The sequence below is a fragment of the Harpia harpyja genome, chromosome 3 (assembly GCF_026419915.1).
Source record: "Harpia harpyja isolate bHarHar1 chromosome 3, bHarHar1 primary haplotype, whole genome shotgun sequence".
Taxonomy (NCBI): Eukaryota; Metazoa; Chordata; class Aves; order Accipitriformes; family Accipitridae; genus Harpia; species Harpia harpyja.
The window spans coordinates 53,040,854-53,068,827 of record NC_068942.1 but is presented as its reverse complement, the minus strand read 5'-3'; the positions used below and the strand labels follow the sequence as shown (position 1 = coordinate 53,068,827).

The following is a 27,974-nucleotide window of genomic DNA, read 5'->3' as shown; positions in this document are numbered from 1 at the left end:
CCAAAAGCAATGGTAGTGTTGCTAATCTATTTACAAGCACATCTGCATAATCCTGCACCTTAGCCATTTAAAAATGTAGTTATTATCACAACATATTACCCCCAAAGCAATGTGTTAGATTCATCCCAGGTGGCATCAGTAACGCAGGCTGTGGATTTCCAGCCAGTGGGGAGGAAGGCAGTGGGGAAGAACTGCACAGCCTCTTTCCCTATGAAGCAGCCCACCTAGCACAGTCCACAACAGGCTCACAGAGGCACAACAAGATAAGGCTACCAAGGACATGATTTGATTTACAACGTTTCCTGGAAGATCTCAGCTGTGTAAATCCTCCGGAAAAGGAACTATAGTTCTGACACCTGCCTCTCTCAGGGTGTGGTGGGGAAAAAGCCCTTGTAAAAGAGCTGACCAAAGGAAGGTTTTAAGGTTCAGTTTGCTTGTGCCTGTGTTTGTGAAAAAGGCCTTGGTCTAATGACCCTAAAATTAAAATTTTACAAGCTTGGAAACTTGCAGTCTTTCACCACAAAATTACTTGCTCAGTTAAAGCATTTAAACTAAGCAAGAACTTGTTCAACTACATAATTCCTTTACTTTAAGACAGATACAAAATACAAGACAGAAGAATCTTAGCAGTTTTATGTTGAAGAGGAGGTATTCTGTAAATATTATTCTGTATGTAGTGTATCAATTTAAGATTGCATTCACTTAGAAACTTAAAGGAAACATTCTGTACCTAGAATTACATGGCTACTTTGGCTTTGCATGGGTTTTTGAAAGCTTCTGCTTAGCTGAAGAAAATTTTGCTTCGAAGCGTGATAAAGAGAGGCACTTTCTTGGCAAGGCACAGGTTTTGTCAATAAAAAACCCTGTACCAGAAAGGTACTAAAATTCTATGTTTTCTTTCTATCTATACTAAAATTCTCATGTAAAATTTTCCAACTAATTCTCAGAGTCTGGTACAGTACTTTCAACAAAGCTTTTCTGCCCACTTTTCATGATCACGTCTTTGATACCCTCCAGTAGATCCCATTTATCTGTATTTCTTGTTTCTACAATTAAGACTTACTATAAGTCAGTCCCATGCCATTTTCCATATTCAGGCCATCCCTTTACCAATGCCAGCTTCTGCTACTACACTTATTCTAAAACACTTTTCTGTTTCCTTTTATTAACCCACTCTAAAATGGTGTGTAAAATTATGGTTTCACCTCTCAAATCCTTCCCGAAGATACTTTTTGTTACAATGATGGCTAGGTCTGTGCACCTTCTAGGTGATGTCTGTAAGACTAAAAATACATAACTTATAAAGCAAGGTATTAAAAACTAGCAAACTGAGGAAGTGTCTAGCCACACTAAAAGACACAAATATTCCTCCTTCTTGCTTCTTCCTTAGGTTCTTTTCATTGTTACATCAACATAGCTTGTTTTGATTAGCTTGGAAATTCTTAATGGATGTTTTCAACCCTATATTTGGATAAGAACTAATATAAAAAGAGCTCAGTTGTGCTTCACATGCTCCAGTAAAAACACTATAAGACAGGCTTATTCGTCACAAAACCAAAATTTTGTCTGTTGATTTCCAGAAGGATTTTTGTAAATACCGCTACCCTTTCTATCTGTTTGACCAACTCATCCGCGGTGCAAACCCCCACCATAGAAGCTGACAGATCAACAATATTGTAATGCGTTGTGGTTTAACCCCAGCCAGCAACTAAGCACCACGCAGCCGCTCACTCACTCCCCGCCCCCCCCGCAGTGGGATGGGGAGAAAATCAGGAAAAGAAGTAAAATTCGTGGGTTGAGATAAGAACGGTTATCTTCTTCAAAAAAAGAAGAAATTAATAATGATAGTGATAACACTAATAAAGTGACAGCAGTAATAATAAAAGGATTGGAAAATACAAATGATGCGCAGTGCAATTGCTCACCACCTGCCGATCAACACCCAGTTAATCTCTGAGTGGTGATCCCCCGCCCCCACCCAGTTTATATACTAGACGTGACATCACGTGGTATGGAATACCCTTTGGCCAGTTTGGGTCAGCTGCCCCGGCTGTGTTCCCTCCCAACTTCTTGTGCCCCTCCAGCCTTTTCGCTGTTGGGCATGAGAAGCTGAAAAATCCTTGACTTTAGACTAAACATTACTTAGCAACAACTGAAAACATCAGTGTGTTATCAACATTCTTCTCATACTGAACTCAAAACATAGCACTGTACCAGCTACTAGGAAGACACTCAACTCTATCCCAGCCAAAAGCAGGACAAATGTCACACACTAAAATACCTAAAGCCAAGCAAATTAATAACGGTAGATGCATTTTTTCCTAGCAGGGCAGAATTAACAGTATCATTTGTACTTAAAAGTGAGATCACAGCATCTTTAGTCTAGACTCCCAAAGTTCCAAAAGATTCAGAATTGAAATGACACATGAATGATTTTAAACTGTTCAGCTGTTAGGCACAATACTACTATTTATGTACAGACAGCATTTTAAATATTCAGCAATGTAAGACTATGCCTCAATGGCAACATAGCTGAACCTTCTGTTCTAATTACAGGAAATCACTTCCCCTATTACCATCTTTTGAAGTAGTGAATGGTGAGCTATGGACTTGCTGTAATACTTTTCGGTACAGAAACACTTTGTAAGGTATTATAAGGTATTTTATTCACCAGTGAAAATTAGTAACTATTTAACTGTGCCCAAAACTATCCAGTTGTTCTGAACAGAAGAGACCGATACATTCAGCTGAAACTGCAAAGAATTAAGGTGGCAGATGGTAATTAGTGATACTGGAAATAAGCCTGGATAAAGGTGGTTGGAACTTCAGTTTAATGTCTGATCTATAAGGTGTTGCATTCACAGCATAAAACTCTCCCGTGTCTACATGGGAATGTGGCTCATTATGGACACATTAGAGAAAAAAATTACTTCTGCTAAAGCACAAATACCAACTTTCCTTGTACATTTCTTTTGCAAGAAAAGACTTGATTAAGCCATGAGATAACTGTAGACCAGGATGGCATGTGTATCATCAGATGAAATTCCCTTTCCGTATGTCTGTACAACATCAGAGATGGAAGTCTGATTCCCATTTCATTATCTTTCAAATTGTTACTCATGAAGTGATGGCTATTTACTTGACATTTTATTTCACAATATTAAGAACATAAGACACAGGATTGAATGCATGAGTCTGATCCTGAGTTTGTGCATGTGGAAGACAGAGAGACTGTAAGTTAAATAAATTCAGTTTGAGGTGTGAAGTTTTAAAAGTCCCCTGTGACTTAAGAAACTCCAGCAACCCAAGTAAAGTGATCCCTCTAGCATATGCCATTCCTGCCCTTTCACTAGAAGCAACTAACTCAAGGAGAAGAGAATGAAGGCCCATTACACGTGCCATTTGACAATTTCAAAGCACTGACTACTACAGTAATATATGCAATATTCCAATTGCATATATTGGACACTAGAAACCCAGTTTTCAAAGTGGTTATGTAAGTAAAAAAACTAGATTCTGAAATCATACTCTCTGTTATCTGTTGACAATATTTAAGACTGTCCCAATAATAGACTCTCCCTTTTTTCAAATAATGGAAGACATCAGAAAAAATACTGGTGTGTTGGCTTTAATATTACAGTACATGCATCATACTGATGTCTGCAGATTAGAAATCTAGAGCTGATAAAAGACACTGAGAAAACGCAAAATACCTACTCAAAAATATGATATTTCTCTGCACTGATCACAAAGATGCCAAAAGACTTCATTTGTACATTCCTTTTGTATCAAAGTATTAATCTAAATGCTGTAGTCATAGCAGCATGATTGGATGGCCAGGACAAGTTACAAGTCTGAAGTAATAAAGAAAGGACTGTTACTGTTACTATTCTCTAACCTTTGCTCTGTCTTGTTGTCTATTTCACAAATTCACCCTCACATTAAAACACTGAGCAGGGTGTAATTGTTCTGGACTGCAGTGTTTAGTCCACCCACTAAATCTGAGACCAGTGTCACTATAAAACTCTCTGTCAAGGAGCGTTCCCAGAATCCCAAACTGTGGTAGATATTTAACAGCTTCACCAAGTTTTCATTTTTTTCATGAAAATCACTTTTCTGTGTACTGAAGACTGTTTGTTTAGAATGGCTATAAAAACTGTAAGATTATGCACAACTGAGTGGGAGATGATCCTGGAGGTGTGGGATGCTTGATTACATATCAAGAAGAAATTACACTGGTTTTCTTTTCCCCTTTATACAAAGGTTTGTTTAACCACTTCAAACTCTGTTATCCTGAGCCATCTACTATTTCTGTGATTTTAGGTTTACTTTATTAAATGTATTTTTACCTCTTCTTCTAATATTCTTCAAATCCTTACTGCTTCTATCATTAACCCACTGACAGAAAAGTCCATTATAGAGTTAAGGCAATCTTCCCAAGAGTGCTTTTTACCTGAGACAACTAAGTCAGATTTCAATGTTCTAAACATTAGGCCCAATGCCTTAACCAGTTTCATGCTTATTTCTCTGAAGCTGGAATGGAAAAGTAGAAATGTTTTTCAGTAATATAGCAATTATTCTGGAACGGAACATGTCCAGAAGTACAGACTACATATATATTTCTAGAGTACACCATTATTCTTTTAACCTACCAGCCTTTAGGTTCTGATGTTATAGTCTGAACTGTTACACAAAAAAACCCAAAACTTAATTCAAACGTTTACTTGCAGAACAAAAATACCCAGATCCAAAAATTATAGTAATGAACTAACTGTCTACATGCATGTTGGGAACAGAACTTAAAACTGACCCTAAGAATACTATTCCATACAATTTTCAGTGAAGGAGAATATCTACTGTGGGCAAATGATATTAAGATTTGTATACTTTTCAAGGACATTAGTTACATGATTAACTTACAAGCTCTTCAGAAAGAAATGAACTCTTCCGCCAAACTGTGAGTTAGATAGACCAGGATAATATTCAGACAGTAACGCTTACAGCCACTAGATAAGAAAGTACATCATGTTATTTTTCAATACCACTCTTTACTGTTCATTGAAAGCAATACTATTCCAGCAGGCCTTTCGTGATGGAGAAGAAATGGCCCAATTATAAAGAGATCAAGCAGTCTCAGACATCTCCAGAAAGTGAAAAAATGCAGGATACACACATATATGCAAACATTCCTCCTATTTTCCAGATATTTTAGAATATTACTATTTCCATCAGGAGAAAACCCCTACTGTTAGCTAAGTGTCCTAAGATTCTGAAAGAAAGTCAGATGTATTGTATGCCATGTTTACTACTCATAACGTTAGATCAGTACTTGTTGGAATGTATCATGGCAATTCTGAGATTTATTTTTAAACGTACTTCTGAATGGGGTAAGAAGGCAAAACCTTATATCCTTCAATTCAAGCTGAATACAGTCACCATTTGTTTATTTATAAAAATGACGGAATAATAGTTTTAGTAAATACTTACTTAAAGAAGAGATCTCATTGTTTTTCTAAGATTGTAGAGAGAATGCAATACATTAGAAGAGCTTAGACATCAGAAATATTTAAAGTCCTTTAAATCTTCTATAGCAATCACTATAAACCACTATGAAACTTATATACAATAAAATGAAAAATTTCATAAGCAAAATCTGAATTCTTGAATACAAATGTTGACAAGGTATTTCTAGAGTGCAGAATGTCCCTCTCTCCCTTCCACTCTCCATTGTTTGCATAAAAGATGCCATAGCACTATGAAAACATGTTTAAAAAGTCCTAAGGGAAAGGTTTCCCAGGGTCTTTGAAATTCCTCCTTTTCCTATTTCTTTACAGATTTCTAACACCAACGCTGTTCCTGTAGTTTCTCAAACAAGGCAAAAAGAAAAATACCCGCTAGATATAATCTTTAGATTTCCTATTATACTTCTCAGGTTCCTTTTGGCTTCTGAAATAAATGCAAACTGAAATCTACAGTTATATTGCCAACTGTATTTTAATTTTAGTTAATATTTCAGCTTGAAGAAGTAGATGGTATTTGACTGCACTATTGCTCATACTTACAAGAATCATATAGGGATGTGATTTAATGAATGAAATAACCCAAAAATACTTTTTGTTTGGTCATTTTTTTGTCTACTTGTGTTTTTACTTAACTGTAGGCAAACAAAAATCATTCCTTCACATTCTTATCTTTACGATAAAAAGCATGGGGCAAGGAACTACCACCGATCTATATGAAAAATTTACTGCAACATAAACCATGCCTCCATTTCTCCCTTTTCAAGCAAATATTTGAATATAATTATTCCAAGCTAAGGATTCCATAATTTTCATAGCAAAATCAATCTAGATTTTAGAACATTTTTTATGTGATAATTTTGATTAAGCAGTTAGGCTTTTGGCCGCGGATGAGTCAAGCTGTTCAGATATAGGGTCATATTATTGGTGGGGTAGAAACTTAACTTTGAGCTAGTCTGTTTACTTTAACAGACCTAACTATGAAACCAAGTGTTGCTCCACCACCTATTTCCTAAAGTAAGAGCTATGTGGCACAGGAGCATTTTCCACCATGCAAGTGATGGGGGATGTCAGTTCAAATTGTGTATCCTGCATATATGTCTTTTCCTGTATTTTTGTTTTACTGTTATCCTTGGCTCTTCCTCCACCATCTCTAAGATCATTCTTGCTATGTACAATTACGGTAAGAAAATGCTAGAACATTTCATGTAATCCTAGCCAAGAGTAACTCTACAAACTACTCTCTAGGAAGCACTGAATATCAATGCAGAGAATTGTCTGGCATCAGAATCTGGAAATCTACTCAGCACAACCATCTCTGTTATTTCTAGAAACAGGAATCTTGAATTTTTCTATAAATTTCAGCCTGCTGCATGCCAAGATGTTAAGAGTTATTGGATTGCTCTGCTGCATATTCTTTGCTTAGAAGGCATTGGAAAGAAACACTTTCCAATGCACCCTCCCCCAAACACCTTTGCTTACTACTGATGGTAATGAAAGGTTATGGACCCTATGCCAGAAGTTTCTATTGCGTGCACTGCTTGCACCAATTTGAATAAGCTTGTTTTGTATTGAAAATGCTCTTACAAATATTAAGTTTTGCAACTGGTAAGTACTATAGCCCTCTTTAATGATTAATATCCACAAAATGATGATAGGTGTCAATACCTTATTCTTAAAGTACTTGTATTCAACACATGCACTATTATGGAGGACTTAAACTCAGAGCAAAAAGATTTGTGAAAAGGCATATGACCTTCTTCCCACTACAATGGCCATCCCCTAATTAAGCAATGCATCTGATAGTCATTAACAGGAATGAGATAATGAATCACTTTCTCTCTTCTTTGTTAATTTGCTGTAACCAAGCGGCTAATGGATGTCAGAGCTGAGTGATTGCACTGATTATAGTGATTTATAGTTGCAACAAAACAATTTAAAACCATTCTGATTATTCATGTTAAAGATGCTTTATGTTTTGTTTACTAAATATTTTATGTTCCCCCTCATGCCCCTCTACACACAATGAGACAGGTCTTCCTGGAAAACTTGAAAGTTCTAAGATTTTTTTATTGTTTCAGTGTAAGGCATTTCATTTTGTTTATGAAAAAAAAAAGTTTACCCAGTAGAAATGAAAAGCCTTAGGGTGGAAAGAAAACTTCAGTGGTGCCTAGTTCAAAAGAAGACGGAAATAAGAGGAAATAAGGCAAACTTCAAGCCACTTACCTTAGGGCTCCCAGTCCCTTCCTCATTCTCTGCAGACACATCAGTAGCCAGGATCTCTGCTTTGATGATATCCAGAGCCCTAAGAATCCAGCTGTGTTGCCGTTTGATTTGCCTCTGTAGTTCCTTCCATTGACTTGCAATCATCTGCAGCATGTCCTTCAGTCCTTCTCCAAAATGAAGGGGAAAAAAGTAAAAGCTGTAAACTCAACTGCATCTTTAAATATTGTTCTTTATTCAAAGAATTAGCAGGAAATGTAAAAGAATAAATGCAACAAGGATTTTAATGTATTTTCTCAGCAATAAATCCAAGCATTACTATTGTTCATACTGCAAAACAATGCTATAGGGTCAAAACATTTCTTTTAGCCATCATGTTAAATTTTTATTATGTTTCAGCTGACAATTTCAAGAGGAAAATCCCATATAAACTGTGATTTCTAAGCAGTAGGGAATGCTACAGTAATCTCACCTTCTAATATCTAGTCTTTATCTCGAAACATTTTATAATCTTCCAAAGACATTTTTCTTACCTCCAGCTCCTGTAAATACTTTCTGTAGTTTACACATTACCATTTTCTAAGTGTATGATGACATGCACTACCCTTCTCTGCTATGGCTTCTATACCTTTTTGGAACTATACATAGAAGTCACTAATTTTCTATAGCTTTCACATTACACAGATCTGTCTGATGCTGTGAAACAATAGAGGCACAATGTATAACATGATCAGAGAACAGTAGACCAAAGGATAACTTCAACCTGGATGAAAAGCATGCTAAGTAAGCCAAAATTAAGATGGCATTCCATAGCAGTATATGCTGATTAAAACCCTATTATCATACAAGTCATGCAAACATCTAAAAATATAGGAGGTGGTGGGGATAGAGAAAGGGAAATCAGTATACCTTTCCCCCTCCTCTCAATTTAAGGCCTCTGCAGAAAAAGACAAGCCTAACCAAAGGAAAAAGGTATTTTTAATTTTAATCTATTCCTCATAAATATATTAAAGTCAATGTAAGAATTAGTTTAAGTGGCAAAATAAAGCCTTACCAATGCAATTACCCATGCAGAGTATGTAAAAATATATATATATTTGAAATCCTAATTCATTATCTTAATGTTATTTCCATAGCACCTACATCAAAGAATGTGTCAGTGTGAAGTTTTCAGTGATGTGATTTCAATTGAAACTCAGCTGAGCAGCAAGACCAAAATAAAATGAACAGACTATTTGCAGGCAGTATTTCATTTTATAAGTATCACTGGATTGTATGCAGTATATGAAACATTTATAAATCTTGAAGGTCAATCTGATAATGTAAATATTAATAATACATAAGGAAGTGAATATATGCAGTAATTTACAGCAATGCTTCTTCATTCTTTAATAGTCTGGAGACATAAAGACTTGCAATATTTCAGAAGGATTTACCTGATTTGTGAGATACAATAAGCTCAAGAAGTTGACGTCCTTCTTCTACCACTGCTTCTTTTAAAGCACAGTGGCTATCGACATTCAACTTAAAACTCTGCAAAAAAGAGAGAAGAAAACAAAAAGAGAGAAAAAACCCTCAGTATCAGACATTGGAGAAGCAGTTATCATAAAACACATGTACAAAATTATTTGCTGCTTTTTATCAAGAACCACATCCCCTTTTACCCAATAGCCAAACTAATTTGCGATACTAAAAGCTATTGATATTTTGGATCTGGGCTCAAAATGTTTCCATTAGATCAGCAAAGTACATCTGTGTTGAAACAGCTGACAAATCTAGAAATTCATTAGGTTTTATGAAAAGTCACAACCCGTAGGCTATATCTGGAGTAACAGTGTTCTATAAAATACACTAAATTTATGCCACCACATATGAGCTCTGTTTTTTTCAGATTTCTTTGAAATGTTGGTGATAGCACTATTTATGAAACCATAAAAAAATTACAGCACTGAATATATTGGCCTTATGTGCACTCATACAAATCTATTAATATTGTGTTTCTGAGTTAACTCTCATATCCGTTTTCAAAGAACAAATTAGACTGCTTTAGATCTCTGCATTCTTAATTTGCAAAGCAAGTATTTTTCATCCTTTTTTTCACTAATATTTTTACTAGTTTACAGAGGATCTCTGCTTTAACAGTGATTCAAATATTTTGTTTCTTTTTTAATGTATTTTTTATTTTTACAAATTGCATTAAAATCTAGTAATAGAGAGAGGAACTGGAAACATGATCTACTATATGTTATGCCATTTCATATACCACTGATAAGGTTGATAAATTTGTGAATTATTTACCAGAGCTTCTCACTCATACTTGTGTGTAAGAAAGAGAAACAAAATACAATAAAGAAAGGGGTACTTGCTGTATTTAATCATAAATCATGTGCAGCCCTGAACACACACATGCAACTCTTGTTCGCTTTGAAATGTCTATGGAATGAATGAAAACAATATTTGACCCCTTGGAAGAAAAGAGTTTTGCCTTCTCTTGGGAATGAGTTAACTGGCAGAGATGAAAGGAGACTTTGCAAGTGCACATTTGTAGCTTCTGGTTTTTATAAAATAAATTTATACTTCTCCAAATACGAGTGACCATGCTAGCACTGAAGTAGCAGACACCACAAAATACTCAAAAGCCCTAATTTCTTAGGGAAGTGACCATTTCCTTCCTTTCCCAACTCCTGTAGTCAAGCTGATTGGCGTAGCAGAAAATAATATTGCCAGAACTGTAATAAAATGATGTTATTTTACTGTATTTGTCATGGTTGAAAGAGGCATGTTGCTCAGACAGACTCTTAACAGCCTTTCAGGCAGCAGTGTACCTGACAGTTAGTGACAGAATGTTTTTAAGAATTCCCCATTCAAATAAAGAGCAATAAACAGGAATTTTGCTACCTACAGCATTTTGTCTAGCCCAATTTTCCTTGTATGGGCATCTGAATATACTGTTTTGTACCAGCTGTTGAACAACTGGGTCAGCCAAGAGAAGTTAAAAAGGAAAAAGGATGCCTAGTTTATGTCTGGCCCTTTCTTTAATCTAGACTTTTATGAACCCAAATCTAGAAGTTCTTTTTCCTTCGTAAGTGCACGTCTGAACAAGCACTGACAATATTTAATTTACTGTTTACTTAAAACAGGCTTGTACTGAATAGTTTGTAATCATGCACTTCACAGGAAATGCACTATGCGTGTGCCACACACAGCAAAAGAGAACCTAAAGGACCTCAGAGTAGGTTGTGTAATTTCATATAATTGAAGTTGAGTATAGATGCAGCTGGATGTGGCAGCGTCTCGAGATGATGTGGATGTGTTTGATAGGAAAATTGGAAAGGATGAGGTATTCTTTTTCATTAGAAAAAAAAAAAGACTTGCTGTCCTAGAAAAGATTCATTTAACATAACGCACCAGATACTACAATACAGCTTGATTTTCAGGTGCACCTATTAACCAGTAATAATGTTAAACTGAAGAAGCAAAATATGATGAATAAAGATGGGGCCAAACTTTTGGGTTTTGACTAGCAATATTCTTCTTGTGCAAAATTCTGATTTTATGGATAAATTATGCATGGCACGAATACTGTGAACATACATGAAATTTAGCAGAAATAAATTCTTATCAGCACAGAGGCATCAAAAGGAGGGAACCATTCATATAAGAATACATACAAACAGAAGTGAAGGAAATTGTCAGTTGATGTAATGAAATATGAGTTTTGGCTTTAGAATTACATGTGTATATATAATTTCTTATGGGTGGTAATTTCCTAAGGAAAAGGAACAAACGGACGAAGAACACTGGAAAGAATAGCCCTCAATCAGTGCATCAGTGCTCGTGGTTCCTCATACCTGCAGAGCTGAAAATGTGACATGTGAAAAAGGCAGACAGAGTTGAAGATGTAACATTACATGTATATACAATGGAGAGATGTGAATTTGCACAGCTAAAGGTAAAATCAGACCAATATTTGGAATGGAGGAGGACCTTCAAACACAGAGGTCTTCTCCCATCCTGGATATTTCCCATTCCAAACTCTTTACTTATGGCATTTGGAAAATTGTAACTCTAACAGCGTGTGACCCAGGTACTCTGCTCCCCTCCTCCTCTGATCTTGCCTGATAATGAATGGAGCCTTTGCATCTGAAGAGAGGAAAGGAGAAGAGGAGGGAAGTCAATTAATCAAAGCCATTTTTCCAGACACATTTGCAGCTATGGGGCAGTCTAAATATCACACATGAGCACATATACATTATGGAAAATGCATGTGCATTGGCCTGACGGCAGCTTTTTAAACAACACATTAATGTCATCCCTAGTATTACACTGTATATGATGTAGTTTACAAGCTGCAACAAGCAAAATTTCCTTATGAAGTTCTCTGCACTTTTCCTAGTCACCACGCACCTATATATAAACATCAACTGTTCTTATTTAGCAAGAAAGGAAAAGTGGGGCAAGAATCATGCAGTTTTATTAAAGCTACAGAACTGTAAATAAACAGGAATAAAGACTCCAAAAGTGTAAGAACAAAGTCCCAGGAGTGCTATCTTCTGTCAACTGCATGTGGCAAAGGAAGCCAGCCTTCACAAAATGAGGCTGTCCCCTGAATTTTAGGAAACTGATTGATCCATTGGACAACAATAATGCAGAACCTCCATGGGGAAAAAAGCAGCACCTCCTGATCTATACTGGGCTCTGAACACACTGAAAATAAGACAGCGCTTTTCCAACATATAATAATCTCTCCCTCTCAGCTTATTTGTCTGTACAACTGGAGATGAGAAAAACTATTTGAAAAAATATTTATTTGAAGTTCCTCTGAGGATTTATTTTATAGCTGTAGATACTTAAATTTAGGAAACTTCTATTGAGTAGGTATCCTACAGTATGTACAAATCAAGCTCTGATATGCAATCTTTCGCTGTTTTGCAACCCTCTGTTCTTAGCAAATCCTTGTAATTTGCTAAACCACAATCTGCGTCTTGACCTATTCATATCTGCAGTAAGGACAGTCAGCTATTAAATATTTTTGTTTCCAGGGGCACACAGATTTTGTACAAGCATGTATTTTTTTTAAGTCATGATCTGTCCAACTAATTATTTCCAGTATACTTTGTGTTTCTGAAACACAAATAAGCAACTAGGTATCATGTGAACCTACAATGTATACATAAATATAGATTAGTTCAAATGACTCAGCAGTTTACACCTGTTGCCAGGTTAAGATACTGTATTGAAAGAAATATTTTCATTTTCTCAGTTAATCATACTATTAGCACGTGTGATGTACTGGGGTACCCCGAGACATAATTTTCTTGAGGTTCATTTTTCATGTGTTTAAACACCTTTGAGAAATATATCACTGCTTCTAGGGCATTTATTTTTTAGAGCAATGGTACAGACAATTAAAATTATCTAAGTGACCTATGATTTTAGAATTTGAAATAGAAAGCTTAATTTAAAATTTCCTAATAGTCATTTGCGTTTTTGGAGAAAACCACAATTTTACTAAAAGTATGGATTTCTATATTTAGGTATAGTTGAATGTGTATTTTGGCTAAGAATGTAGTATTTTTAATTATAACACTGTGACAGATATAATTCAGTTGTGAAATTTAGAGTCATGGGAACAGTTTCTAGTGGAAAAGAAATGGGATTCTTTGACTGAGACAATCCTGAAAGGATAACCAAACTACCACAAATATTATCAGCAATGTTATGTTTTGGATAGGGAGACAGTTTCAACACACAGTAAAGTTCTAAGCAAATGGAGCAACAAACGTGTCACTCATTTATTAAATATATGCTATATACCAATAATCGCCAAGAAAAAAAATAAAGTTGAAAATTCAATTTTAATTTTTTTTAAATTACCACATTTCATTTGTCTTAAAGGGAACGTGACTTAGCACTGTTCCTGAAAATTTATTCTTATATTCTTAACATAGAGTTACTTTTGCAACTGTATGGGTCCTGGCACAGTTACCTCCTAATAGCTTGCTATGACAAAATACCAAGCTATCAAGTACTGAATTTAACTTTTAGTTCTGGAAAGGTAGCTGTCTATTTTTTTCTTTTTTTTTTCTCTTGAGGAGTTCTGACCACACAGAAAGTCTCTGTTTGGTCACTGCCTAGTATTTACGTACTCAGGTTAATAACCTAATAAGCCATGTAATAATGTAGTGGTATTTTCATACTCCTGAACACCACCTACCAATGACATTCAGTAAATCAGAAAAATAACTACCATGTAAGCTGCCCTTATATTAACATGGAATATATTTAGCATTCTAGTGACATAATACTAAATACATAATTAATTGGTCAATGGTTATATAAAATGGATATTCATATGCAATTTGTACATGGAAAAAGATCCTATCTTCTACGAAGTAGTGCATTTCACACATTACGTCTACAAATATATCATCAAACTATTTGACTTTTTAACAATTGGGAAATATCTTATTTAGGAAAGCCTCACATTTTTCATCAGGGATATAAAGCCTACTTAGTATTAGAAGTGACTAGCATATGTTTTCCTGGGAATTAAATGTTACACATGAGATGGTTCCAGTCAATGTCTCCTTTGTTCATGCTTTCCATAAAACCTAGATGACTATAAAGAATTTTTTATTTTCTTCATTTCTTTTAAGCCGTATTTCTATCTGAGTGACACTCCACCTGTTAAACAGAACACAAGCGCTATGGAAATGCTTTATGCAGCTCCATAGTCAAGTTTGATTTTTACCACAATAACAGGGATTCTACCTTTGCTTTTTGAGGAGAACATGGTGAATCCTCCTCTGAAGCTGCAGCACCCACTAAAGGTCTTTTTCTGCTGTCCCTGAGACTGAGAACATACACTCCGTATAGCAGTAATGGCCGAGGGGCCAATTATTACCAACTGCGAAGAAAATCTCTAATGCCTAATACAATATGACCATCATTTTCCTTAGATGAACCACACATTATTTCCTTCTGTAACCAAGGGGAGCTGGTAGATATTTTTTAATATTGAATAGCTTGTGGAAAGAAGATGTGGTCTTCTACCCCCTGCCACAATGAGAAAGCTTTAAAAGACAATAATTTCTTGGATTTCTATGGGGGTAATTCCTTCCACTGGCATCTGTAGGCAGATAAAAATGGGCAAAAAACCAATATCACTGTCTATGTTGATTCACAATATCAGATTATGCCTAAAATGCCTTTAAAATTGACATAAATCTGATCTGGGAACCTCACTACTGATAATCCCATAATCACCATCTCATGCTGGCACTGTGCCACTGTAGATGTAGATCAGATGTAAGATGGTTTGACTGCTCAGACAATTTCTTTGTGTAAGTTTATCATTCATTGAAATATAATATTAACTGAACATTCTGCGTTCAAAATGTTTAGTAATGAGATAATTATAGCAACCCCAGGAATGATTTTACCTTCTGATCACTAATATGCATTCTTCACCTTTCACTTGATCTGAATGTACTTTTTGCCTGGGCGGACCAAGCACATTTATGAAGAGACAAACTGGTGGGAGTTTAGTGAAGGGCAAATAAAATATGTTTAAAAGAGGAAATGGTGGAAGATTATAAGAAATAAACAAGACTGACTAAATGATGATTAAGTGAAAGGGCCATCATTATCTACTTATATTCCATGAATCTGAACACCAAGCAGAAAGCAGACTTATTAGCATAGAACAGTATCAGAGGGTATAGTAAATGGAACTAATGGAATTAAATTAAGAAAAAGAAAATTTAAGATAAATACCAGTGAAATTTCCCCCAAAAGTCAGATCTATTAGATTGTGTAATAATCTCCTAAGGGAAACAGTGAAAGCCCTGATCCCTTGAGACCTTTAAATCTAGACTGGATAAAAATGTAGGAGTAAGGACTGGAATGTAATGGGCTGACAGAGCAGTAGCGTAGGTCTTTCACATGCCACAGAATTTGTGACACACCAGCAAAACTAAATACAAAAGGGCAGGCTCTACCCCAGTAGTCCTACAGTAATTCATACTTTTGTAAAACCACCTCACCCCTTTCTTCTCTGTCACAGCTTCTGCCATTCCAGTATTAGGCAATCAATGTTTTTCTCTTTGTTACCTCTTAAACATAAATAGCACAATCTTCCTCACATTAAATACTTTAGGTCCCCCAATTTCTGTTTCTCATTCCTCATTGTGTTTGTCATCTCTTAGGTAATTTAGCCAAGTTTTGAATGCATAATTTTAGATGTGGAGGAAGAGGATAGTTAGCCCAACTCTCCAGGAAGCCTATTTTGCAGATTTAGTTTAGAAGGCATAGAGGCTATTTTTGCAGATATTTTGTATTTCAAACTCACATAAATTCTTCTGCTGCCAACTCTAATTTCTTTTTTGTATTTCACTACATACATTTCTCTTTGCTTTTGTCTGTCTAAATGTTTTACATTGTTAAAAAAAAAGTTAACATGAGGCTTCCTAAATTGAATCTCAATACATTTATTATCAAGAGACAATGAGGGATGGAAGAACACAGGCAGGAAAGCACACAGGCAAAATGGCTATACAATGAAACAATTGCTAAATTGCCATAAGCATGGTGAACTGCACATCCAGTTCACCATATATAACTGTCCTCGATCATTTCTTGTTCTCTTGAGATACTCAGGAAATAAACTGCAGAAGTCACAGTCTTCTGACTCCTTTTTCTATCAAGATGACATTTGTCTGGCTGATCTTACATGTTTCTAGGTACACTTCTTCCACCCAGAGAGCCCGCATGCCCTAAAATATGCAAAAGTTGTATTGTCCTACCACATTGTCATGGCAGAAAAAAGCCAACCAAGAGAAAAGAGCTTTCCAACCCAAAGATAAATTCATGGGGCATGGCAGCCTTGGCAAATATGGAGTTACTAAGGGAGAAAAAACATATACATATGTAATATTTAAATATCAATTTACTAACTTACAGAACAAAAAGCATTCACTGGCACTAAAGAACAGTATGTAGTTTTAGAACAATCCTTGAAGGATTTTAGTTCTATTAAAATTTCAGAGGAATATGAGGGAGATGTAATTTGCTTTTTATATATGTACAGATATAAGGTTTTATGCAATTTAAAGGTGAACTAAAATGCCTTCTTAGCAAAAACTATGTACATTTGGGGTGGTAGCAAAAAGAAAAGGAGTCCTGGGAAGGTCTGAACCAATCAAAAAACAAAGTAAATGCAATATCCCTTTTTTCTTCACAGCTGTACAAGGTTAGGTATCTACAAATTTGGAAGACAGATTTAGAAAAAAGTAGTACTTTTAACAGTATTCCAGTCATTCAGTCTCCGGGAAAATTAAGAAATTATTGCCTATGCTATACGCTTGCTACAAAATAAACCTCCTGAGCGGGACTGTGTGGTAATGGCTGGTAGCAACAGTATCAGAGGACAGTAAATGGACAGTCCCTTCCTTCACTAAAAACACACGTAGTAATAACAGATCTCCATCACAACAGATCTCCTACTTCTGTGATGCTGGGAGCATAAACATGGCCCACTCCTCCTTACAAAGGAAAGATATGTGTCAGCTCTTCTTCATTGCATGACCTTATGGGAAACAAGTGTAGATCAAGTGAAGTATTTCTGTATTGGTCAGGACAACAGTACTGTGATTAGCAGGATATATAACTCGATTTTCTCATATATACCTGATTTTTCTCTTATTTAGTCACCAAAAAAGGTGCTGAAATTCAAAAGAACAGTCCAAACAGTTTAGAAACCTCTATTTTTCCCACTGCCAGCAACTGTACACTCTCTGGCTCCAGACTATAACACAGGTACAGCCAAATGTATTAAATGACAGCAACATTTCCTTCTGATGTTCTCAGGCACTTTAACTCAAGAAACAGAAAAACTTACATAGAGGTTATTGGGTTTACAGATTTTCAAAGCTGAATAATACTCACAACTGACAATATACATGCATTCCCTTTGTTTAACATTGATGTCTTACTTCCTATTGAGTCCTTTTATTTGCTTGTGTTATTTGAAATCTGCTGTATTTAGTCTATATCTCTGATTAGTATGTTCTGCAGACTGCTTCCTATATAAAAGGACATACGTTCAGGAACCCATGCATACCCAAAATACCTTTCAAGATAACAGCATAAAATTCAGAAATTCAAACTAACAATAGGCTGAACAGATTCAAACCAAAGTCCTTAGAGAAGCAAGAGATTAGTCCACTCATGGTGCTCAGACCCTTTAGCACCATCATCCTGCAGATACTGTTGTATATTTTGAGAAAAAATCTCTAAATTGGCTGCCATGGACATTGGAAATGCCCATATAGCAAAAGTACAGTATATACCTTAGCCATTTCAGAGGCTTTAATACCTTTAATAAAATTACTGTTACCACCGCTACCACAAAGCCAGCCAGTAGATTAGCCCAAGGCATGTGTATTTAACCTTATTTTCAATGGAAACAGGTATTTAATACTTCTCTAAAATGACATTTTTCAGAAAATGAGATTTTCCAAGGGGATGAGAATGATTTTTTTTCAGACGTAGCAGACTCGTTACAAACAGATGATCAGTTATCATGAGATATCACAGAAGCAACATTACTTCACCAATACAATTTCTTAAACGTGAAAATACAATCTATTTTCTGTATGAAAGCATTTGATGTTTACAGCTAAGAAAGTGCTGAGCCATGATGTGGCCAGAAACATTTATACTGGACACAGGAAAATTCTTATTTCATTTCTCTTTAGATAATAAAACTCTCAAAACTCCCATATCTTAAGAAGAATTTGGTTTTGGAATGGAGGTGACATCTAAACTTCCTATACAGCAGAGAAGTAAATGCTAGTGTGAATCAACTTGTATAATTTGTTTTGAAATACTAGTGATACTTTCTCTATGATATTTTTAAGACTGTAGCACGTAAAGTAAACATCATGACTGAGAAGGTTAATATAATGGAACAATTCTGGGCTAAAAAGCACTTTCATGTGGCACAAAGCTTGCAACGACATTGAGGTAAAAATTACAGACAGGGATCACACAATTTATTAGAAAACCAAGACATTCTGATTCATGGAAATGATCCTTTAGCATATCCAAACAACATTGTAATGCAATGACTCCATGCAATCCTAGCCATTTGTACTTTCTACAGAACATATTTGCTATTCTAGTTTCAACAAAACAGAACGTATATTTTTTGCCTAAAAAACCCCAACAAACAAATAACCCTGGTGTGAACAATTAATTCTTTTCAAGGAGGCCATCCTCCTCCATTCTTTCCACGAGTGACAAACCATTCCTCTTTGTGCTATCTGGAGAAACAGGAAACTACCAGCTGCCATCTTTTCTAAGGATATCTTATATACACAGTTACAATGGGAGTAAAGTGAAACACTGCAAGCAGCCCTGCGGAGAAGGACTTGGGGGTACCAGTGGATGAAAAGCTGGACATGAGTTGACAATGTGCGCTCGCAGGCCAGAAAGCCAACCATTATCCTGGGCCGCATCAAAAGCAGCGTGGCCAGCAGGTCGAGGGAGGTGATTCTGCCCCTCTCCTCTGCTCTGGTGAGACCCCACCTGGAGTACTGCGTCCAGCTCTGGGGCCCCCAACATAAGAAGGACATGGACCTGTTGGAGCAGGTCCAGAGGAGGGCCACAAAGATGATCAGAGGTATGGAGCACCTCTCCTGTGAGGAAAGCCTGAGAGAGTTGGGGTTGTTCAGCCTGAGGAAGAGAAGGCTCTGGGGAGACCTTATTGTGGCCTTTTGGTGTTTAAAGGGGGCTTATAACAAAGACAGGGACAGAGTTTTTAGCAGGGCCTGTTGCGATAGGACAAGGGGTAATGGTTTTAAACCGGAAGAGGGTAGATTCAGACTAGATATAAGGAAGAAATCTTTTACAATGAGGGTGGTGAAACACTGGAACAGGTTGCCCAGAGAGGTGGCAGATGCCCCATCCCTGGAAACATTCAAGGTCAGGTTGGACGGGGCTCTGATCTAGTTGAAGATGTCCCTGCTTACTGCAGGGGGGTTGGACCAGGTGACCTTTAAAGGTCCCTTCCAACCAAAACCATTCTGTGATTCTATGATTTGCTGTCCTCCAAATTACAAACCTAAATGTTGGCAGATTACAGCCACGGTCTTACTCAAAAGGGCAAAAGGCAACAGACACTTTGAAAGAAAGTACATCATCATGGGAACTTCTGACCATTCTTTAGCCGGTTTTGAAGAAAAAATGCAAAATCTATCATTACTCTCTCTCCCTATATATATATACACACACATATATATCTTCTACATTCCCTGTACTCAATATTTCAGAATTTTAATCTTACGGAAATTCTGAAGAGTAAGATTGTTAGGAAAAAGATGCCTGACTACTAGTTTCAAATTTCTACGAATACCTTTCCTTAATTAATTTTATCTCCACTGAAAAATACTGTTCGTCAACACCTACTAATAATGCAAGAAGGATTTTAAAAGTTCCATGAAATAAGTTTAGAGTAAGGTATTTTTCATTTGTAGGTTTCCATTTAAAAGTCTTGTATTACCTAGCTCTTAATTATGACACAGAAATGGCTTTGGCCAAAAGACCTGAGAGCACACCACAGTAAGGTGCGCAACTAGTTGTGCAGCAACAAGAAAATAGTGTAGTGTTAACAACAACGGGAAAAGTTAAGACTACAGAATTAAAAGTCCCAGGCCTCAGCCCTAGACCTTTTCCTCAGTGGTTCTTCACATTTACTCATTTACTAACTTACTTCTTTACTGTGCTAAAACAATGTATCTTTTCGGGTCAGGGATAAAGAGTGGTAAAATGTCTATTTTAGCAAACTAAAATGGTCAAGAGCAACATGGTGAATTCTTGTTTGTTGAGCTGATAAGAAAGTCTCTTTGGTTTCACAAGCACAGTAGTACCATCTAGACAGATGCTTTCAGCTCATAAGCTGCCTTCAGGATACTGTTTTTGATGAGAACTGATTTGCATACCACCAAGTCTATGCTTACAGTCTGCTAGTAGCTGATTTTGATCAGGGTGCCAATGGGCAAGAATCAGCATAACAGAAAAGAAGAGCTACAAAAGATAAAGCGAATCAGAAACCATTTTCAGAAGTTCCTTTTTGGTAAGGTCAATGAAGCTATCTTTTCATTAGGAAGTGATTTGAGCCTAATTGTTCACAAAATTCAAAACCTGCCTCACTTTTTTCTCTAGTAGAGCTGACTGAGGCCTTTGTGGCAAAGTAGATTTCTGCTGAAAAACACCCCTGTTTTATGAAAACATATTAGTGTTTTCAACATCTGCTGGCTTGGGTGGCTGCCTGCAGGGGTGCCAGAAGTTCAAGTGGTGGCAGCTCCGTGTCAGCCCTCCCATATGAATGGGAAGTACACAGCTCCCAAATCAGTTTCACCAATGTTACTCAGTTGTGAAGACCCATAAAATTGAAAGAATAATTTCAGTCACTATTGCAGGGGTCTCTGAGAGCATTTTCATTGATAGCTGTGTGCTTTGGTGTTATCTAAAATGAAGCATATAGCAACTTCTGTTCTGCAGAAAATCAGGGAACTGCATTTTAAAATTTGCAAGAAAACTGTCCTCCAAGCTGAGGATTGTCTATTTTGGCACACATTCCAGATGCAGACTAACTTTCAATTTGTAGGAAAAATTCACACTCTATACCAAACTGTATGGTTACTCATCATGGCAAAATCTATGGAGTTTAAGTTGTAAATGTGATTTAAGAATGAAATTCCAATTTGTCCTACAGTTTATAATTGTAGTGTATTTATGTATCAGGGCTATGCTGGTGTGCACACACAGTGCATTTAGTCATGAATTCCCTTGGTGGCCCAGGAACTCCCTAGCTAGTCTCTGTACAGATGAGATAATGAGATAATGGGCTAACTGGGAACAACAGACCAACTTCAGGAGAGGCTGCCTTCCACCTTCACAACAAAGTGCTTCACTAATTATTTCAGGAGCTGTCCAGGTGGGACCTTCAGACAGTCACAGAGATGCCTGCAGGCAGCTCTTGCTGGACCAAGAGCAATAGACAGACACTACTCATATTCTTCAAAGTGCTGATTAACATCCTGGGAGGACATCTTGCCAGACCAGCTATAAGAATTAACTAGAACAGTTTGGGGAGTTCTACCAATTTAAGCTGAAGATGTCATGCAGGGATGCTTGTAATGGAGACTTGCACTGCCATCCTGTTCAAGAGATTTGACTCACCATGTGAGCATTATCTTGTGCAAAGTTTCTAGTAAGTTGATGTTGTAGGTTTCTTGTGGTGTGGGTTTTTTTTTTTAATAAACACACTCTCTTTAAGTGTCTGTGCCACACCATTTCTCAAAATATCAAAGATGTAGAAAAGCAAGGCTGAGTGAGAAGAGACTTTAAAATTCAATCCTTTATCAACAATTTACATTGGGACCCTAAAATGACAGTCAAGAACTTTACATACTGAAAAATTTGGAGGATGTTCACAACCTTGTCCTTGTCTCCTCTGCAAGAGTTTTCCCAGCCAATAATGAGAAAGAGAACAAGTACATTTTTCTGTTTTCCTGCTCCCATATTTTCTTTTCTTAGATTTTGACAGCAGAGATTTAATTCATGAATGCAAAATATTGTCTCTTTATGGCACTAATTTTGTTATTGCAACAAACATATTTCCAAGAAAACAATATCACAGGTGGTGAAATTGATAATTTGTGCCAAAGGCTAAGGCCTTGTCTCTACTAATAAAAATAAAAATACTAATCTACACTGAGTTTTCACTCCTTCTACGACCAGAAAATCTGCACCAGTGAGGAAACATAGTTATGATGTTTGTTAGCGCAGATGCAGGATATAGAAAAGAACCAACACATTTTCTTTGTTTTCCAGGTTAGTTTGCTACCGGTGTCTGTACTATGAACCCGTAAGTCTGGAACCTACACTTATAAAGTACTAAGCCCCCTTTACTTCAACAAACCTTAGGTGAGTCTGACAGCATGCATAATCTGACTGGCAAAAGAAGAAAATGAGCAGTACAAGTACCCTCACAAAGACCTTGATCACCATTGTCTTACAATTCTCAACGAAGGGAAATTTTAGCATTGAGCTTAATGTGAATTGACGTTCATATACTTCTGTTTAAACACAGATTAGGATTTCTGACAGACAAATGCCACTGAAAAGCTGACAATCTAATTAATACAAATAACTATCTTCCCCACTACAAAAATGTTCTGTATTTTAATAGTTCAGTTCTGCTGTGTAGAAACGAATATGATAGTATATGTTTTCTGAAATCAAAAAAGAAAAGTCGCAGTTACTTTTTTTTCAGGTTGTGCAATGATTTTTTCACTGGCTATATATGACATAAAAATAATTATAATATCAAATTGAAATTGAACTGTTCTTTAGACATTTTACTTCTTCACAGAAGTAAAGGAAAAAAACACCTTGGTTCATAACGTAGTCATCCTGAAACATACAAAGATTTTCTTACCCCAAAGATATGCAGATATAGAGTACAGCTGGGAGCCTAAGTACTTACAGGGGAAAGTGAAGTTGTACAGGTGCCCACATACTCGCTTATTCTGACTACCTCTAGCAATGAAGGAGTTGCCTCTGGGCTACTACTCCACATTCCAGCCTGATGATGGTTTTGGCCTCACCTCCCACAGAACATCAAGGCAAAGTTGGAAGTCATTTGCCTGCAAAAGAGCTACTGTGCTCCTCCCCATGGAAGAAGGGTAAAAAGAAACTGACTGTGACAGAAATTCAGCCTGGTGATTGCCCTGTTCCTGGAATATGTTTCTTTTTATCCAGTCAAGAGTGAAAATTGCAATTCTACTCATAAAAACTCATCTCTCCCAAAGTTTCATGTTGCAGAGTAAGAGGAAAACAAATTGAAATGACCAATGCCTTTTTTTGAGGTCTGATCTCACGATGTGCTCTGTGTCTTCAGAACACCTGTAAACATAATGAGAATCATGGGACTGAGTGTGTGCAGTACAGGGCAAAAATCCAAACTCTGCCACAAAATCCAGAATCTGCAACGTAAGGTGAAAATGCAGTGTCTTCGTACTGCATTTGATAGACTACCACAATGGGTACTTAATCTAGTGGCTGCCCATAGGTGCTACTACAACAGAAATGTCCAAGAACAAAAGACACAGAAGTTTTCTGTATAGCTGAAATTCTGAAGACAGTTTTCAGTTCAGTTCTAATTGTATATGTGGTTAATGTATACGTAATTAATTTAATATCGGTCACTCCAGTGTTACAGTAGGGTTTAGGAGACATTTTTTCCTGTAATGCATCATGTGACTTCCTGGGACTGTCAGATAATTTTTCACCATCAGATTATCAGAGATTGGAAATGAGACTGAGCTTTGGGGGTTGATGCTCTGACGTGGGTTCAGCTAATGCACTGTTTTATCTAGCTGGGGTGTCTAGCTCATTGGCTCAGAATAGTTCTATCACCGGGTTTTCTTCCAATTCAACCTAAGATTTTGGCAAAGAGAGAAGGAATTTCTTGGCTTAATTTTCCATTTTTTTTTCTTTTTACTATATAGAGTAGTTTACCTACTAAGATACCTACCCATTGAACAGCATACATTGATCTCTATTTCTACCTACAGCGTAAAATTTTGCTTTTGGGAACTTAATACCTGGTTTAATTCAAGTCTTTGTTTTACCTGCTCATAACTAGAAACGTCTCCTGGAAGAATTCAGTGAAAGTCTCATGAGGTTTATCAAATATTTCTCAATCTATAATTCTAGCCTGTAATACATTCAGAAGATTATTCATCCAAGTGTTTTGTATTTCCACCCAATGTTTTAGCTTTTTGCACAAGAACAAGGTTAGTGACAGTTGTATTAATTACACAACAGAAACGCACATCAAGTAAAATGATTGAAATAATTATTTCAAATATTTTATTTAAATGATTCTGTACTATGTTAAAACTGTGGGAGAAAGAATAAGAGTTGCTTACTAGTAAGAGTTTTTTTAATGTTACAGTGTAGTAAAAATCCTAGAATGATCAGCAGAAAAAACATTACCCTTTCTCCTTTGCTATTGCCATTTTCTTTCCATTTTGGAGACAATTTCTGAATTGCAATGTAATTCTGTTTTCTAATTTAATTTTTACAAAGCTATCAGTACATATTTCAAATACAGAAAACAATTTTTTGGTATTTTCATTACAACAAACTGCAATGCTGCAAATCTTACATTAAAATATAGATGCATACTAGTAATTAAAAAATAATAATCAAATAAAAAGCACAGCAGAACACTTCAATTACTGATAGTAATCATAGTATAATCTTGTCCTACCAAGTGTGTCTCCAGGTACAGTTTAAGGCTGTCTGTCTCTGCTTTAGGAGGAGTCCAATTCTCTGTTGTTTCCATGGCTTCATTTAACCAGTGAATGAATTCATCCAGCTTGCTTACAAACCCCTTACCAGATAAGAAAAAAGAAAGAACAAGAAAAGCACGTTTGTTAGAAAATGGCAATCTGAAAAATGTTTGCTCAATTTTTTTTTTAAGCCAGGACAGTATTGTACAGTAAAATTTTGCCTTTTACAAGCATGCAAAGAAAAAAACAACTAGCAAGTGGCCTTCTAGTAAATGAGGAGCAGAATAGAGTTTCTGGGGATAATCTAAGGTGATCTTTTGGGACAGGACAATGTGAGATCCATATGACTATGATAATATAGAGAAAACAGCAAAGTTTTAGAGGACATGAGGAGGATATATAAAAAGCTGTATATAGATTACAATGAAAATTGAGCTGAAGATCTTGCACTGGGCAGACTGGGTGTAGCATGAGCACTGTTGGTTGAAAAAAGCGCTGAACAAAGCTGTATTAACAAGGTATACATCAGTAAACTGAGAGAAGAAACTACTTGTCAGAACCTGCGTCTTGTGATTCCTGTTTTGGTTCATAGGCTGAGACTCAGAGAGAAGAAATCAAACAGTAGGTGAGGCAGAATATATAGCATTTAATATAAACATTGCTGATTGCATATGAGCCACACAGATGGTGCTCCTGAGAAGACAGGAGCTCCTGCTTCTCAGGAGCACCATTTATTTCAAGATTAGTACCAATTATATTGTCTGATTAAAAATAGTGCCCCTGAATTTACATGATTGGATGATATTATAGTCACATACTGAGTACAGATAATTTTACTGAAGTCTTATCCACCACAAAGCAAGAGAGTAAATGGAATAAACTGACCGTGATGTTTATAAGCACCCTGAAAATTAACTCTGAAGAAGAATGTCCATCTATTACACGCATTGTAAGACTAGATAAAGTTAGGTCTAATACTGGTTATATTATTAGTTATTAACTATTAATTTCGCAGCATGGTGCGAACTTTAATTTCCAGTTGGATAACAACTCATTATACACACTCAGTATCTCACTCCCACCACTTTATTTATGGAATGACTTCTGATAATTATTAGTCCATTCAGACAGCTAAAAACAAGCTAAGCACAAACTTCTAAAGATTCCTGAGTGACTCGGGAGCCCAAATCCCCTTCTCCGAAGTGGCACATGAAGTTGGAATTCTAAACAAGACAGAAACAGGAGTTTGAGCAGTTGGCGCACAGCTGTGTTAGGCAAAGAAGTGCAATGGTAATAACCCAGACCAAGCAGAGCCACACTTCCTTCAAAATTCGTGGTAGCAGAGTCATTTTGGCCCAACACTGTGCCAAGAAGCAGGGTCCAATAATCAACTCCTGGTTTCCAGCTGAAGTGGCAGTGCTTCTGAACCAAAGCTAGCCTCTGGCAGGACACTCCAGTGCATACTGCAGGCATGACAGCACTCACTGAGGCACTCTGAAGAATTTGTTTTAATTATTATTATTATTTTTTACATGAGTCCCTACAAATCCTCAGGATGGAAAGGCGGCTATTACCATCTCTATTCATGGAATCCCCCATATCTCAAAGCATTATAAGGAAGAAAACCGTTACTCTGCAGGTTTCATTGTAGGCTGTTTATCAGGACATTCTAGAAAGGGGGAAGACAGACAGGCAGAACAACCCAGTGGATATGGTGACTGAGATGACATACCTGCACTCTGGGGCAAGTAATGAAAGTAGCTGCATCTCCTCTTTCCCACAGCAGGCCATGTTCCCCATGTCAAGCTATGGGACAGAGCGGGGTCAAGATGTTCCCCTGGCTCTGTTGCTTGCTTTCTTCCAGCTTGCAGTGGGGCATAAGAGATGCCAGACTGGCACAGGAGTGGGGGACTTGAGCTGAGGGGGAGAGGAGCAGGAGGAGTAAAGTCCTTCTATAGTCCCTCCAATAAATCTCTGCCTGCATTTTAGCAATGTGCTGTCCTTGAGAGACAAGGTGATATGGTAAGCACAAAAAAATGAAGAAAGGCTCTCTCGTATATGCGTCATGTATTTTACAGAGACAGACACGTATAACATCTGCCTGCGGTACTCGATGTCTGTATGCCTTCAAAAGGGTGCTCAGAAACACTGCAGGCTTGCACCAGTATAAAAAGCAACTACTAGCAACCGAGTTACTCCTGCCCTCTCACAAAACGTGCCCGTGTTTTAATGTCTGCTACTTCACGCTGGTGTTGAGAAACTCCCCAGCAGCAGGCTCCAGCAGCCTGGCATGTCCCCTCGCCGCACAGGTAAGGTGGGCTGCGGGCGCGAGCAGGCCCCGATGGGGCGCAGGGAAGGCCTGGGGGCTAGTTTGGGGGCCTGGAAAAATATATAGATACGGTCTCCTACAGAACCACGATGAGCCAAGTTATCCGAGAAAAAAGAGGTAAGGCTGCAAGCACCAGTGCCACCTGGCACGTCAGGATGGTGGCTGGGGACATGGTTCCCCGAGGGGAGCCCCGCCGCAGAGGGAAGCCCCGGCCCCGGCCAGCCCCGGCAGATTTTCTTCTGCTAGGCAGCACAAATCACAACAATCTTACTATTTCTCAAATGACGGCAGTAAAATTTTATTGAAACCATTCAAAAGAGCACATCTGTAGAAACCCAAAATAGCGGAGGGGAAGGGGAAGGGGAAGGGGAAGGGGAAGGGGAAGGGGAAGGGGAAGGGGAAGGGGAAGGGGAAGGGGAAGGGGAAGGGGAAGGGGAAGGGGAAGGGGAAGGGGAAGGGGAAGGGGAAGGGGAAGGGGAAGGGGAAGGGGAAGGCCGGGCAGCGCGGGGCCGCCGGCGGAGGGAGCACCGCCCG

General features: G+C 37.3%; 1 protein-coding gene across 4 annotated transcripts in view; it reads right to left on the bottom strand.

Annotated features, from left to right (window-relative positions):
• AKAP6 (A-kinase anchoring protein 6) overlaps nt 1-27,974 on the bottom strand; it is a 298,890-nt gene that overhangs the window by 142,433 nt on the left and 128,483 nt on the right. For 3 of the 4 annotated variants that reach the window (XM_052782579.1, XM_052782583.1, XM_052782581.1), the window contains 3 exons: nt 25,090-25,212; nt 9,179-9,275; nt 7,746-7,912 (listed from right to left, as the gene is read on the bottom strand). In XM_052782579.1, the coding sequence (XP_052638539.1) occupies nt 7,746-7,912; nt 9,179-9,275; nt 25,090-25,212 (387 nt within the window). The remainder of the gene's footprint in view (nt 1-7,745; nt 7,913-9,178; nt 9,276-25,089; nt 25,213-27,974) is intronic. The other variant, XM_052782582.1, reaches the window with a different exon arrangement.